Raw genomic sequence first — 15,846 nt, 5'->3', positions numbered from 1 at the left:
CAGTTTAAAGGCTAAAATCTGATTTCTTTCATTAACTCAAGAAGTATTTATTGAGCACCTATGGTATACCAAGTAATGTTCTGCAAACTGAATACACTGCAAAGAACAAAACAGTCAAAAATTTTTGCCACATGGAGCTTACTTTTTAGACCTGGATAGCCAGGTAATAAATAAGATAGATGGTTTTAAGTGCTATGGATAAAAATAAATAAGGGAGAGGGTGGTGATTGAACAGATTTCACACTAAGAAGAAATAGGGAGGACTAAGGAAAATCTGGTCTTCAAAGGGAACAGAAGCAACTTATAACAAAGCTTCCTAATAACCTGGGTTTTTTCCAACCTCATCCCAATCCAGTGAGGAAAACAGAATCATTTCTGTGGGTGCTTCACATTAGAAGAAGATGCTATCCCCCAAGTCAGGGCTCCTCTAATGGATGACATCTCCCCGTACTCCCCCTTACCCCCAAACTCAGTTCAGCCAATTGATCAGCATCCCCACTCCCAACCAGCAGTCAGCTGGCACTCTAATGTATCAGCAACCTAGTTTGTAGAGAGCCTGGGGAGAGCGAGAAGCTCACAGCTGAGATTCATCTGAGAAATGCTACTTTTCTTGGTATAATCTATATATTCAGAGAGTTGATTTTCCACTGAGAATTATTACCTCCATTCTATTAGGTCATCCATGGCGAAGCTGTACAAAGGGCTGGCTTCCCAGTGTGCAAACGCCGGGCAAGATGCTTCTCCCACTGCAGGCCCCGAGGCTGTCCGTGACAGTGGGATCCACTCAGAAGAGATGCTGCAACCCTACCCTTCTGCTCCCAGTTCTGGACCTGCTGTCACGTAAGCACCTGTTGCTGTGGAAAGATTAATGACAATGCCCTCGCGTCCCAGGTGGTCTGCATAGGGTAGCAGGCCAGTCTGTGTGGGTTACCAAACCAGCTTGGATTAGGAGTATGACTTACAGGGCTCCTTCCTCCCTCTCCCATCAGGTCTTATATGTGGCAGGCAAACAGCTGACCCAATGTCTGGATCCCAGAGGAAGGCACTCATGTTAAGGAGCAGGCCTAGAGGCTGGAGGTTACTCTCAATGTTACCACACGTAACCATCCCCCACCTACAGCATGAGTCTCTCAGGGTTTGGACAATGACAGAGTGGAAGGGAGTACCATAAGATGACAGGAAGGCATTTTATAGCTCTCAGAAGAGTAGGGCTTTAATGTCTCCACGAGATACAGTGGGGGAAAAAAGCTATCCCAGTCAGGGGTCAGAGGAAGTCTGGGCTCTGAGGATGAGACATTGGTCTGAGATGATGCAGAATGTTGATTAGCATCTCCCAATTCTCCGTGAAGCTTCTTCAGAAATAGACTTCATGACCTCTGTTCTTCAGCTTCTCTGAAAGCTGTTCTGGGTTGTGAATGGATGTGATCATTGTTAAAGTCTCTGCACACAACCTTTTCAAACACTAAACTGTTTTTTTCATTTAGCAAACTTCTTGATGATCTTTAAAGGATAAGGCCACATATCTGGAACTCATTTTACCTCTGAAGGATAAGTGGACTTGGGCCACCTCTGAAACTAGGACTTCTGGAAGATCAGGGAAACCAAAACTCAAAATTTCAAATCCCCAATTTACCAATTCTCCCCAAACTAATTCCTCAGACTATAATTTCTGCTTTGGATTTTATTAAGGCAAAATTAGAAATCATGCAAAAAGCTGCTTTTCTATTATGATGATGATGTGAGAAGCAGTTGAGCTTATTTCAATTTTTTAATCACTAGTTTTTAGAATGCAAATTACAATCATGGAAGGAGCAACTGATCAATAACTCAAATCCTGTTTGCTTTTTGCCTTCATCTCTTAAACTGAGAACACTTAGCAGTAAGAGATGGTGGAGAAGGAAATGGCAACCCACAGCAGTATTCTTGCCTGGAGAATCCCATGGACAGAGGAGCCTGGTAGGCTACAGTCCATGCGGTTGCAAAGCATTGGATACAACTAAAGTGGCTTAGCACAGCATAACACATGAGTGAGAGATAGCAGTGCAAATGTGCAGTCGGGATGGTGAAATTTCATAATCATTCTGAAAATCTGAGACATTAATCTTTCTATACATAAAGTCCAGGATGATTTTCCTACTATAGACAAAATCCTAGAATACCTGTAGGGAGAGTATGCTGCTGCTAAGTCGTTTCAGTCATGTCCGACTCTGTGCGACCCCATAGACGGCAGCCCACCAGGCTCCCCCGTCCCTTGGATTCTCCAGGCAAGAACACTGGAGTGGGTTGCCATTTCCTTCTCCAGTGCATGAAAGTGAAAAGTGAAAGTGAAGTTGCTCAGTCATCTCCGACTCTTAGCGACACCATGGACTGCAGCCTACCAGGCTCCTGCGTCCATGCGATTTTCCGGGCAAGAGTACTGGAGTGGGGTGCCATTGCCTTCTCCAAGTATACCACACAGAAAAAAATACGTTTCCTGGGAGGGGAGAGGGACAGGAGATGGAATTTTTTTGTGGATCACTTCAGCTTTTTTTTCACTTGAATTCTTAAGACAATGATAAAACTATCTTCTTTGAAGTTAAGGCTTATACTGCCTAAAAAATGAAATCCTTAGAGATTACACCCAGAGGAAGAACATGGCTGCCATGGCACTCTGTTGGGAAAATAACCAGAAAAGAAACCCAAGTCTTCCAAGTTAAAAGAGAATTCAAGTCAACATTCCATTTTACTATATTTTCATCTTTGTAAATGTGACACTTAATTTTTATCTTAAGACCATCAGACAAAAAATAGTGTTACAGTTTACTTCTGCATTCTTTATGCATTTTTTTTGTGGCAAAATTTAGTATGAATAAACTATAACTAGTTTGGGTCAGTGTGCGGTAGTCCACTCTCATCTGTCTGGCAATTAAATTCCAGCCGAACTGGCATTCGCATCCAATCTGATGCGTATGCTATCCAAGTATCCAGTGTGAATTATTCTTTATCCACGATGAAACAAATCAAAATAACTCTCCATGAAATCGGGCATATTCAGAGAGACAGACTTTTCATTTTGGTAATGTTCTTGTGGATGGAAGTTTGAGATGACTTATATAGCATGCTTCATAGCCACAGGGAATTTTTTAGTTTTTTATTATGAAAATGTCAAATACATACAAAAGCAAAATGTGCAGTGAACCCCGCATACCATCATCCAGATGTTTTTTTACTTCATCCAGATTTTTTTTTACTGTTTACTTCATCTGGGATTTGTTCTTAAGCAGGAAGAGCCTTGAGTTGAACAAAAGTTGTTTCCATGATTTTCTATGACTCTGCTAGGACAAAAAAGGGAGAGAAGAGAGAAAAAGATGTGCCTTGGGGCCTTGACACATGGTGGAGAGGGTCAGCGCTGAGCATCCTTGGCCTACCAGCCATCTCTACACAGTGCCTCAGGGCTCAGACGGGTACTTCCGGGATCCTCTTCACAAACGGTTATTTTCACTCTCCCACTTGGGGGACCAGGGCTCCTGGGGGCTCCTCAATTTGACAAGCCTGTGGCGCTTGGTAGGTAACACACAGAGGAGCCTGGGAGGGCCGGAGAAGAGGGAGCAGACAGTTTGCGTCTAAGCGGTATCTGGTAGGCACTGTGTGGTTCCCAGCCTCGCGCTGCTCGGGGACAGGCGCGCACTAATACACCGTAAGCACACTTCTTTTGTATTGTCTCCCCTTTAAAGACATTTGATGCCCCCAGTGAAGAAAAGCCAACAGCAGCAAAGCTTGATGGAGAGCATGCAGCCCGGGAAGCCCAGTGACTGGGAGATGGAGGGCAGAAAGCACGAGAGGCCCGAGAGCCTCCTGGCGCCGGCGCAGTTCTGTGCCGCTGAGCAGGACGTGAAGGCGCTCGCCGGGCCCCTGCAGGCCATCCCGGAGATGGACTTCGAGCCGTCGCCGGCGGAGCCGCTGGGCAACGTGGAGCGCTCCCTGCGCGCCCCGGCCGAGCTCCTGCCCGACGCCCGCAGCTACGTGCCCGCGGCCTACGAAGAGTTTGAGTATGGCGGTGAGATCTTCGCGCTGCCCGCACCCTACGACGAGGAGCCCTTCCAGGCTCCGGCCCTCTTCGAGAACTGCTCGCCCGCCTCTTCCGAGTCCAGCCTGGACATCTGCTTCCTGCGGCCCGTCAGCTTCGCCATGGAGGCCGAGCGGCCCGAGCACCCGCTGCAGCCGCTGCCCAAGAGCGCCACGTCGCCGGCAGGCAGCAGCAGCGCCTACAAGCTGGAGGCAGCAGCGCAGGCGCACAAAACCAAGCCGCTGAGCCGCTCGCTCAAGGAGTTCCCGCGCGCGCCGCCGCCCGAGGGCGTGGCCCCGCGCCTCTACAGCACGCGCAGCAGCAGCGGCGGCCGCGCGCCGCTCAAGGCCGAGCGCGCCGCGCAGGCGCACGGCCCAGCCGCCTCCGCTCGCGGGGCGCCCCGGACCTTCTTTCCCCAACAGAGATCCCAAAGCGAAAAGCAGACCTATTTGGAAGTAAGGAGGGTAAAGTAAAACCAACCCCAAACCCACAGCGCTGGCAACCCCGGGCCTAGATCTCCAGGGGTGCAGCCTGGGCTCACCTAGCGTGGAGGGGAACGCAGGTTGGCCAGGCGGGGGCAGCAGAAGATGCTGAGAGCCCGTGTTACTTACAGGCTTGTCCGTCAGTGGTCCTCGGAGGAAAGTGTTAGTTCTTCAGGGCCAGGACGCAGGAGCATGCCATACCTATGTATGTGTATGATGACAAAAAGACTAGGACTCCTCTTAGACCTGCTTAAAACACCCCCCGCCCACCACCACCAAGTTAAAGCGTTACAGGTGTTCTGTGCTTTCCTGCTTAAGCTGTGGCACCTCCCAGATGCAGTTCATATGCAAAACACTTCACAGAAGTCCCAGGGGCTGTGTCTTCTTTGCCTATTAAACGCACCCCTTATTGTTCAAAATATCGAATCCTATGTGCTAGCACTGACCTGCACCCTTGTTTATAGCTAGGGAGGAGGCAAGTTGCCCTCTCTCCCCGGGGACTCTTGAAAAAAGTTCATTTCCACTTGTTTTCCTTTTGCCTGGAAAAGGGTGTCATGGTACTTTGCAGACTCCAGTTGGACGAAGACAGCACCAAACTGTCCAGAAAGCATTGACTCACAAACACCTTCTTTGGCCTCTATATGGATGTTTGGTATTTTGATGTTTCACCTTGACATCTGCAAGCCTTGGGACATTTAAAGCAGTGTTTAAATACATATTCGTGAAAGGACTAATAGTTCCTGAATAAACAATGTCTCCGCAAGTGATTGGAACAAAGGCAATTTCTGATTAAGTAGAGAGTAACAGAGTGGCTCTGAGCTGTGCCCCCATTCTTCTTGTTTAACATTTTAGAAGCAGGGTTAGGATTTACAGGGCAGCACTGTATTGATTGAAACATCTTGAAAGTGACAGTCAAGGACTGTCCTTCATTAAGTGTCCCTTACATCCAGCACTAGGGATCCTTTGCCTCCAGGAGAAACGATTTTCCACAGGAGTGAGGGCCCTGCGTCCCACCTGTTCCTATTTCTAAAGGAGTGGGAAGAGATTGAAGATCACTGACTCCATTCATTTTTCAGCAAACCCTGACCACCTGCCTCACCCCAGGCTCTGCGCTAAATGTTGAGGGTTCAGAAATAAACAACATCCAGTCTCTGCCCTCCAAGGCCACTGGCTTAGCCCTGAAGGAGACACATAAACAGAATTATAATAAAACATGGGAGTACATGGGAGGGTCTCTATTTAAACCCTCAGAGAAGTCTTAGATAGTTTGAACGTCTGAATTTAATTTTAAAAGCTGCTTAGCTATTGGCTAAGTGAAGAATGGTGTAGGGAAATATAAAAAAGAAAGCTCATAGGCCTTAAAAAAAAAAAAAAAAGGCAGGAGTGAGTCTTCTTTTGAATACTTCCCCAGGTGGGAGTGGTGAACATTAGTCCAGAGGAACATGAAGAACCTTGGAGCTTCCAGCCCATCTGGACTCCAGAAATCAAAGTCTGTGTCTGGCTCCTGAAAGGCAGAAATACTTGAGTGTGCCCAGCTAAGGTTGCTGAAGGGCCCCGGGATTCTTAGATTTCCTTCTGCCTCTGATTTTCAACTCTGAACTTTATACAGTTCTATTAGGTAAAATTTCTTAGATAAATCAAAGTTAGGCATGTGTCAAAGTTTAAAAGTTTAGGGACTTGCCTGGCAGTCGTGGTTGATACTCTGTGCTCCCCATGCAGGGAAAGGGTGGTGGTGGCATGAGTTTGATGAGTTTGATCCCTGGTCCGGAAACTAGGATCTCACATGTTGCACAGCGTGACCCAAAAAAAAAAAAAAAAAAAAAAAAAAGTGGATTCAAAAATGAAAGAGATATATATACACATATTTTTTAAAGTTCATTAACAAGGAAAGTAGAAAAAGTGCCAACTCAAAGTGACTTGGAATGGGCAGAGATATACATACAAAATCTTTTAACTCCTATAGTATAAACTGCAAAGAATGCTTTTATTTCATATGCTCATACAAATGTCTTTTTTCCCCTAGTTGATGTGTGAAAAATTGGGAGCTCAACAAATGGTTTTGCCAGGCAAAAACCATTAATCAGAGTGAGATGGGGTTTTAGCTGCAAAAGATGAGCCCTTCAAAAGCCCCATCTGTAAAGCTATCGGCTCTTTCCTGATGAGGTGTGCAAAACTCCTAGGGTTCCATCTCCTCAGATGTACTGTGTATCTGCCATCCTTGCCCTCAGAGCCAGCCAAACCCTAGTCTTTAGTGTTCTGTCGCTAAGAGTCAAAAAAGAAGACGATATGCTTTAGTGGCAAGAGCACCTGACTGGGAGTCAGGAGATCCGTGTTCTAATCCTGACTCTGCTACCAAATAGCTGTGTGCTTCTGGACAATTCATTTGGCTTCTCTGCCTCCAGTTTTCTCATCTATGAAATAAGACAATCCATACTTTACCTACCTCACAGGGTTGTTGTGAGGATAAGGTCAAATAAGATAAAATTTGTGAATACGCTTTGTAAAGTGTGAAATGCTACACAAAGGCAAGATCTCATCAAGATCATGATTCCACAGAAAGATTTTCCTTCAACTATTAGATTTATTTCCTAAAAAGTCCCTAAAAAGCCCACTTCTCAAGATTTGGTCCTTGCACGAGTAGTAAATGCTTTACTTGGGAGCTTGTTATAGATGCAGAATTTGGGCTCCACCTGTGACCAACTGAATCAAAATCTGCATTTTAGCAAGATTCCAAGGTGATTCATATAAACATTAAGTGCAGGTAGGCAAGAACATACCTTAAACTGCTGTTTTCCTAATCTGTGTGCAAAAAGATTAGCTAGGCCTAATTTCAGAGATTCTGATTCAGATAGTTTGGTTTTTGGGCTCAGGAGCCTACATTTAAATGAAAGCCCCAGTTGATCCTGTAGCCCTAGGACCACACTTTCAAAAATGCTACACTCAGCCATCAAAATGTTGATCTCCATTATTTAGTTATGAATCTTAGTAGAATCCCAAATAATCCCTAGATCTAGTTTCTTAATTAGCCCAGGTTTGCTTTAGTTGGAATAGGTGCCTGTCATTAGTCTTTTGGGGTGGGAGAGGAAAGTGAGAGGTTAAAGAAAATTGTCCCATAGTCAGGATCAATGTTAACTTTGGAAAAGAGTAAAAATACACCCCTCTTTTGTGTTTTCAGGAGATGCATTTAGAAGATGCCACCAGATTCTGTCCAAAGGAAGAAAGAGAAAGCGAACAAACATCTTTCAGCGATCAAAACCCCAGGCAAGACCAGAAAGGGGGCTTTCGCAGCTCCTTCCGCAAGCTCTTTAAAAAGAAGTGAGTAGCCCTTAGACAAGACAGCATTGTAACTCATTTCCCTGTGGGCTAAGTCTTGAGGTTTTAACAGTAACAAGTAGCCTGGTTTTATACAACTGCTTCAAGCTCAGTGCCTGTACCCGGTAGCCACAATTCCTGCCAGGTGAAGATGTTTCTTATTGTGATCTCCTAGAGTAAAAGCACACTCGGCTCTGTCCTCTGCCGCCTCTGTCATTTAGCCCTGCCTCCTTGTTCCCAAAGTCCTGTGTCCTGGGAGGAGTGGGCAGAGGAGGTCTCCTGGGAAATCCCCATGGGCGCGAGGAGTGGGGTTGGGTGTAGTGGGTGCACCATCAGAACCTCGCCGCCTGTGGAAGGTTTTCTCAGGCATCGCAGCTCTTCTGCCTGTAGGGACCTGTAGTTATCCTGGTTACTAGTGCACATTTGGGGGATATCTGCCTATGTTTTCCCTAGCAGAAACGATTGGATGGATTTGGCTTGGGTCCTACTTAAAAAATCACTTTAATGGAGTCTCCGTACTCCATAGGAGGCAAAAGCAAGGCATTTCTTTCCTGTGGTCCTAAGATTCTCAGCCCTTGCTGTGTGGTATCACCCACCTGTCATTTTGGTCAGCACTTACAAGCACTGTTTCACAGACTAGGAGGCATTGGCCAAATGCCAGCATGAAACGTAAGACAAAAGCACTGAGTGTTAGCGTTTGGCAGTGGGGGGATCTCCAGTCCAGCCATCACCCGCCGGGGAGACTGCTGTCCCTTTCTCCACCCGTCCTCAGGCCTGTTGTCTCCCCCTTAGAGTTGTTGCCTGGTGCTTCGTTTCCCTTGTTAGAGGAGCTTCTCACAGTGAGCCTTAAACAGCAAGTGTCCCTATTTTAGTGGATGGAAAAGTTAAAGGCACTGTTGCTGACTTCATAGTTTGGAGCTCCTGTGTGAGGAAACACAGGAAATCACTTTCTCCCAATTTAGATAGTGGTCTTGATGGAAGAACTGGGGCAGGCCTGGACTGAGGATTTTTGCGGTCGGTTTGTCTAATTCCTCTCCTAGAGGGAGGGTAGTACTGAGAGTAGTAGGTCTCTCTGACCGTTGGTCCCACCCATTGTTACTGGAAGAAGAGGCAAGGGGGAGCAGCAGTCCTGCAGAGATAGCCCTGTTCCTATTCTAGCCCGTTCGGTTTTGCTAGAGTAGCCCGGGCGTGCATGACTGCTGGAGCCCCTTGATTTGGGGGCAATGAGCTGAGAATTGAATCCCTTTCTAGGACCATAGATTTAGATCTTTCCTGACCCAGCACCTCCTGTCAAGTGTGACAGTGGAGAGACCTGGAGACAGTTCTCCAGCCTGACTTTGGTATGCAGGCTTCTGAATCCTGCTAAGAACTCCAGACTTCTAAGACCACTGCTTGAGCCTTTTATTTTTACTTATTTTTAAACCACAGTGTTTCCCAAGAGAGCAACCACTTTTTGCCATTTATAATGACTGTGTGCTGCCTGTTGGAAAGCACCCAGTCATGGATCTGTTGCTGGTTCTTTTGCACGTTGCCGTTCCAGGACCGGGAACAGTGGATAAGAGAGGAACTTTCTTAAAAACGCAGCTGCCTGGAACTGGGGCTGGCTGCCCCAGGAGGCAGTGGATTCTCCTAAGGAGGATTTGGATGACCCTGGTTAGGGAGGCTGTGAAAGGGACACCCACAGCGGGTGGGAGATCACTGCCACCCGAGTGCTTTCTAGCTTTAAATTTGCTTTATCTGTATTTTGACTTTGTTGTAGATCAGTCTGGGAGATCACATCTTTTTAATGCTTGAAACAAGAAATCAGTGTGGCCTGGGACCTGTCATTTTAATGACCACGTAGAAGGCCAGATTTTATCTTTCTATAACCTCCCATAGCCACTGGTTCATTGCCAAGGATTTGCTGTGGACTCTCTAAATTTTCATGTTAGATAATTACTTTCAGCCCTCTGGCAGATTTTGGGGATCCTTTCTGGAGGGTCAAATGGATCCCCTTAGTTCTCTCCTACTTTTATCATAGACAAGTCCCTCTTGCCTCAACCCAATTGCTGCCACCACTTCTGGCACTGCCTTTGTATTTAAAATCTGAAATGTTATACGGATGGAAGTAAAGTTGGTGCCATACAGTTGTTGCTCCCTCTGGTCGGCTTTCCTGGCTTTTTACATCTTGTGTAGGACTGTGAGCGCTGCTGTGTAATACTTTCTTGTCGCCTTGTATCCGGGGTGCTTTGGTAGGCCCTCTGGAGACTTGGCTCAAGGTCAAAAAGCAGCTTGAGTAGCTTCTCCTGAGTATTTTCATCCTAGAACCTTGGAAAGTTTGTTCCATTTTGCTAAAGTAGAGACAAAGGGCAAGGAGGCCCCAGCATAGCACAGAAAGGTCAGCAGCTCTCAACTCGGATGAGAACACTTGACTCTTCTCATGAATGAAGCATTCTTTGTCATACACATGTACTGTGTGAGATGCTTGTCTAGGAATCGTGAGTGACTTGGTTGGTCCTAGCTGTTATGTAGGAACTTCTCAGACTGAAGCCAGGCATATAGACAGGTACAGGGAGGAACCAGAAAGAGACACTCTGCCCATCCTCCTCCCATGTGTTGGGAGGTCAGGCTGGCAGCAAGCCCTGTGACTTCAAGACATGGTTCATCCTGGGTACTGAAGTCAGGCTAGAGGCTGGCCTCAGAGGTCCAAAACGGATCAGAGCCAGAACAGCTGCCTCTGTCACACCCGGGGCTCACTGCCTGCCTCCCCACAGCCCTCTGGAGGCTTGTTCCTGTCTACACTGACACACTTTTTGTATCCATAGGGGCTTGTTTGGCTGGTGGCCCCACACACCCAGAATGCTGCTTCGGGATGAAGCTAGGCATGGAGCCAGATGCAACAGAAAACCTGAGAAAGGGTTCTCTTCCCTCTGAGGCTGGGAGGGCCGAATGCTCATACCCACAAGGATTCAAAAGGGAGAGTCAAGTTGACATCATAAAAAAAAAAAAGTCATGAAAAATGCCCAAGATATCTGGGGGAGAGGATGATGCTCTGACCGTTTCTATCTCAGGCACATTCATCCTGGGTAGATACCAGGTCACATGTCCTTGAGAGCTGCCCAGAGTTGGTCAAAATAAAGATGACATATCTTAAAGTTGGAAAACGTTAAGTGATTTTAAAAATTTTTAAATGAGGATTCTTAGAAGCCAGGAACAGAACAGACCTCATGTGATAGGTTGATGCTGGACTGAATCCTTGTCCCCCTGCCTTTGAGCAGGATGGAAGGTAGACCATTCCATTGTACAAGCATTGACCTGGAAGCTTTCAAAAACTTGAATCTAGACTGTCCTGAAGTCCGAGACCAATGCTACTTCATGCCTATGTGTGAATCTTAGACTTAGGCCAATACCTTGGTTGGGGGTGTGCACAGGGGAAGAGGGTTCTGTAAGACAGCTTAGGGGCAGGGATATACGTGCTCTTTTTATCCTCAACTCTCATGGGAGTGGAAGACAAAGCATATGGCGTCCAAATGATTAATTCTACTTCCTCACCCGTTTCTTCCTCTTTAGCACTTTGTAATTTACATGCCTCAGAGGGTCTCTTTCCCAGTCAGCACCCTCCCTTTACCAGTCCCATGGAAATCTCTTCTTTCTTTAATCACACACTGCGGAGAGAGCACTTCCACAGAGTCCCATATGACTGTCAGTGAGTCCGCTTTGCCTTCTGCCCAGCTTGGACTGTGGAGCAGACCATGTCATAGAAAGCACAACTACTCAAGAATCCATTGATAACTGCACCTCATGTTCTTCTCTGCCTGCTTAGAGCCTGTCTGAAGTTCTTCCTCCATTCTTACCCACTTTGGGATTCTCTCTCATTTCCCATTTTAATTCCCCATATAAATGGAAAACGGAAGGAGATGGCTGAAGAGAAAACATGTACTTAAACCTGATTATAGATGTTACTCAGTAGGTCATTTGAGATCAGTCACTAAGTTAAGGGTCTTCAGTGTTCTAGGTTCTGTCAGCAGAAGCTTAAGATCCAAATGTAAGAGTGACCCAGCTACCAGGTTTAGTGCCTAGAACATAGTAACCCCTTTACAAATCTACATCAAACGAGTGTGCGTTTGTCGCCCTGTTGATTGTCAGGACCAGCTTACGTGGCCGACAGGACGGGTGCTCTGCTGCTCCCTTTCTTCTCCATCTGCATGTTCCTGAAGCTTTCAAGGCAGACAGTCTTTCCAGTCAGCAAAGCAACCCTTTTTAGGTCAGAGGCTCCTGCACCACTGATTCCAGCCCTCCTGTTTTCCCCAGCTCCAAATAAACTTTACGGCTTACTGTAGTAAACTGGTACTTGCGTGACCTACCCAACTTGTGATTTTTTTTGTCTCTGTCAGTTGAGTGGAAGGAAAGTTAGGGACAGGTGTGTTCCCCTCCCATCAAACATTTGGATGGCTGTGTCAGAAGGTGCTGGCAGCCATCCTAATCTTGCCCAGCAAGTGTTTGCCTGCCTGGCCCTTATGTGTGTTCCTTTGCAGTCAGCCAGAACGGCCCTAGCAACTCAAAAGCCATTTCTGTTTTATAAAGAAAGGGGATAAAAAGCAAATCCACTAGCGTTCCACCTAGATTCCACAGGTTATTTTTCAGTGATTTAGGTATGCATTACTCTAGAACCTGACAACCACACATTCACAAGGGTCCTAAAGTTGAGGTGTTCATATACCATGTAAGCATTAGAAAGAAATCAGCTAAAAATATCTTTAAAAGGGTGAAAATTAGCTTCTAGTCATGGCTACCATGGAATACTAGATCTTGAAAATGATTAGCAAGTTACCATTTAGTTAATTGTTAGTTAATATCAAGAAATGAGGAGCCATTCACACACCTGCAGACACAAAGGTGGTTTGTGAGAAGAGCAGTTAAAAAAGAAAAATACTAAGCTGAGTTTGTGGACTTTGGAAACTAGACAGGGCGATTTTGGCATTTGTTTCAGAAATGGGAACTCAACTGGTGAAGATTTCTGTGGTCCTTGGGGCTGGTGGTGACATCAGAGCTTTCCCATTTCCAGGTAAACATGAAACAGTTGCATGTTGGAACCATCAAAGTATGACATGGTGGGCTTTGGAGAGATCAGATGTAGCTAAGAGGGGAAATGGAAGGCAAAGATTTTAAGTTTTGATGAATGTTTTCTGATCAGAAACTTATCATGTGGGGAAACAATTTGGAAGAAACAGCAGCCAGATTCAAATCTTGCTTCCTACTTCCTGCCCCCTCGCCCTGCAATGCTTTAGGTATTCTTAGTCTTCTGGATAACAGAAGATACGGGGAAAGAATGACATGGTCAAAAATCTATCTTCCTAACAGTTGGGGCACAAGTGCACCAACCAGAGATGATTTGAACTGGAGGTAGCGGGGAGTTCTGAGAGAAAGCCTGGAGCTTTAGGGTGGGGTCTGAGGAGGTGGTTTCAGGGGAGAATTGCAGGCGGCTTCTGAAAAGGAAAGAGACTTTCAGCCCAGCCAGCCATCATCTTACTTAATGAACACCCAGATCTACTGGGGTTGAGGAGAGAAAGTTCTTCCTCTATGTACTGGGATATAGTGGAAAAGGGCTCCTTACTGACCAGATGGAGGAAGTGTGGTAGACAGCTAAGGCCTTCATCTGTGAAACCAAATAACAGGGTCAGAGTTAAAAATAAAAAATCCAATCAATCATTATGTTTCTAGACATCAGAATTTTAGTCTTTGTGTGGATCTAGATTCTTTCCTTAAATAAGGTAAAGGAACGTTTGCATTCTGCCCAATGATTTCAGTAAATGATAGAGTCATAATTAACGTATCTAATAGCAACAGTGAGGACGTTCCTAGTGTATCTACGATAGTGAAAGAATGTATCCTTCTTTTGTGGATAGTGGAAGCATGCCTGACTCTGCCTCAGCATTTGGAGAACTTGCTCAGTTGTGTAGGAGCTTTGGACAAAGAACTTCATGTCTAACGTCACTGTCATACACCTTGCATGAGGTCTTTTGATATTGCTTCTTAGTCACTGGGCTAGTTTTTACCCATTCTAGCTCAGAGCTGAAGCTAGCCAAAGGGCCCCAGCCTAGCTTATCAGAGGTTATTTCCAGAAAGCCTCCTCCCTCTAGGGACTTCTGACATGAACAAACTGGAGAAGGTGCAGAGCTGGAATGGATTACCCAACTGGCTTAACCAAGAGAAAGGAAGAATACACCCTCGACTGGGGACTCAATTGGACTGTTTTGAGTTGTTGCCTCTTGATTGGGCTTGGTCTCCTATGTGGTGGTTGAGATAATAGAATCTCCTTAATCTGATTACTGTACTGATTTCTGCATTCTGCCAAATGTAGCATATGTGTGTGGTTGGCTTCAATAAATTTTTCATTTAAAAATGAAAACAAGCAAAAGCAAGAGTTTGTAATGTAATGCCCAGATTAAGTAAAGGCCCTTGATAACCTTGGTTGAGAGCAATGAATTCTATCCTTTAAAATCTAAGGGCCTTCTTAATTTGTGTAGTAGTTCCTTGATTGAATTGAAAATAGGATTTATTGAATTTTCTAATCCTTTCTCCCCCGTTGACAATGCTATTACATGATTTCTTACACTGTCATACACAATTGTCACAAGTGTCCCCATTAAGCACTAGAAAGGTCAACTCTTTATGTGCACTGCAACTCTTAGTTACACATGTCCTGAGTCATGAAATTCAAGGGAAGTAAAAATTATTCCAGATCTAGGAGGCAACTGTTTTACAAATGCAAAACAATTTGGTTAGATAAAATATTTGAAAACAATTAAAACCAAATCAACCTGTACTTTATCTGTGTGCTGAGATTTTAGGTCCAGTGGATCAGAATACAGGGAAAAAACTAATGAGAATCCCTCAATGGATCCTTCACCCACCAAACAAGATTTCTTCAGAAACCGACTTGCTCTTGCAAATGAGCTTGACCAAGGAACAGCTGTGTAAAACATACTTAAAGTTGTATTGTCAAGTGGTAAGATGAGGATAAAAAGCTTGTATATATCTGTGTAGGAATATATATATATATATTGATGTATAAATCCCTGAGGAAAACTAATATAAATACCTACATATGAAACTAAATCAACATACGAGACATTGAAGAGATGAAGATTAGTCTCTGGTTGAGAGCTGGCTCTTTGAACAACACTTGGGACAAGGGAAATGAAGACTTTTCACAGCATTACAAAAACACAATAAATTTGGAGGAAAATAAATGCTTGTAAGAAAACTTCCACCTTGAAGTCATTCCCCCAGTATAATATTGAGCATGTTCATATTTAACATGGATGTGAAATTTATGCTTCTGAGGTCTTTAGCTTATTCATTTCATCTTAGACTAGTATACACCATGCTAGGGGGCAGTTCTGTCATGCCATATATCTTCCAAAAACCCCAAGGCAACACCTAACATCCCTTAAGGCAAAGCATCAGTTAACCCAATTGTATTACATGTTGCAAATACGAGTTGTGGAAAAATTTGTGCTTAAACCATGACAAAGAAGGTTCAAAGCTTAAAGACATGTTGATATGCAAATAGGAAAAGAACCTTAAGAGTAGTATTCCTCTTGTTCTGTGGTTATGAAAACCAGCGCAGTTCCTCTAGAACTGGGAGGTCAAAGAAACATTTTCCCTCATGTGCGTTGTGGGTTGTGCTGCGGACAGGAAAAAGTCCAGAGTCTGTGTTTTATTAAATACTCAGGATTCAAAGATCCACCAGTGATCCTGAGTGTCACTCACACTCACGACCACGTGGACTGAGAAGAAAGCATTGATTTAGCCACATTGCCTTAAAAGACGTTCTTCCGTCTGTAAAGAAGGTAGCAACAACGTCTATACTTTACTGGCTCACACACAGTGGTTGCTACAAACACCAAGTCAGAATGAAAGCTTAGGGCTAGCATTACCTTATTCTGTTTTCCAGAAGTAAGTTGAAAAGAAAGTTCTTACAGTACAGGCAGAAGAGTTATTGCAATGAGGCTTGCCTGGCTA

At 45.0% G+C, this 15,846-nt stretch overlaps 1 protein-coding gene across 1 annotated transcript in view; it reads left to right on the top strand.

Annotated features, from left to right (window-relative positions):
• ARHGEF33 (Rho guanine nucleotide exchange factor 33) overlaps positions 1-14,983 on the top strand; it is a 51,265-nt gene extending 36,282 nt beyond the window's left edge. The window contains exons 13-16 of the mRNA XM_070380201.1: positions 676-840; positions 3,714-4,509; positions 7,703-7,842; positions 14,670-14,983. Of these exons, the coding sequence (XP_070236302.1) occupies positions 676-840; positions 3,714-4,509; positions 7,703-7,842; positions 14,670-14,799 (1,231 nt within the window). The 3' untranslated portion in view covers positions 14,800-14,983. The remainder of the gene's footprint in view (positions 1-675; positions 841-3,713; positions 4,510-7,702; positions 7,843-14,669) is intronic.
• The last annotated feature ends 863 nt before the right edge of the window (positions 14,984-15,846 follow it).

Source organism: Bos mutus, chromosome 11 (assembly GCF_027580195.1).
Source record: "Bos mutus isolate GX-2022 chromosome 11, NWIPB_WYAK_1.1, whole genome shotgun sequence".
NCBI classification, from domain to species: domain Eukaryota; kingdom Metazoa; phylum Chordata; class Mammalia; order Artiodactyla; family Bovidae; genus Bos; species Bos mutus.
The sequence above is the reverse complement of the archived record's forward strand: the minus strand, read 5'-3'. Positions and strand labels throughout refer to the sequence as shown.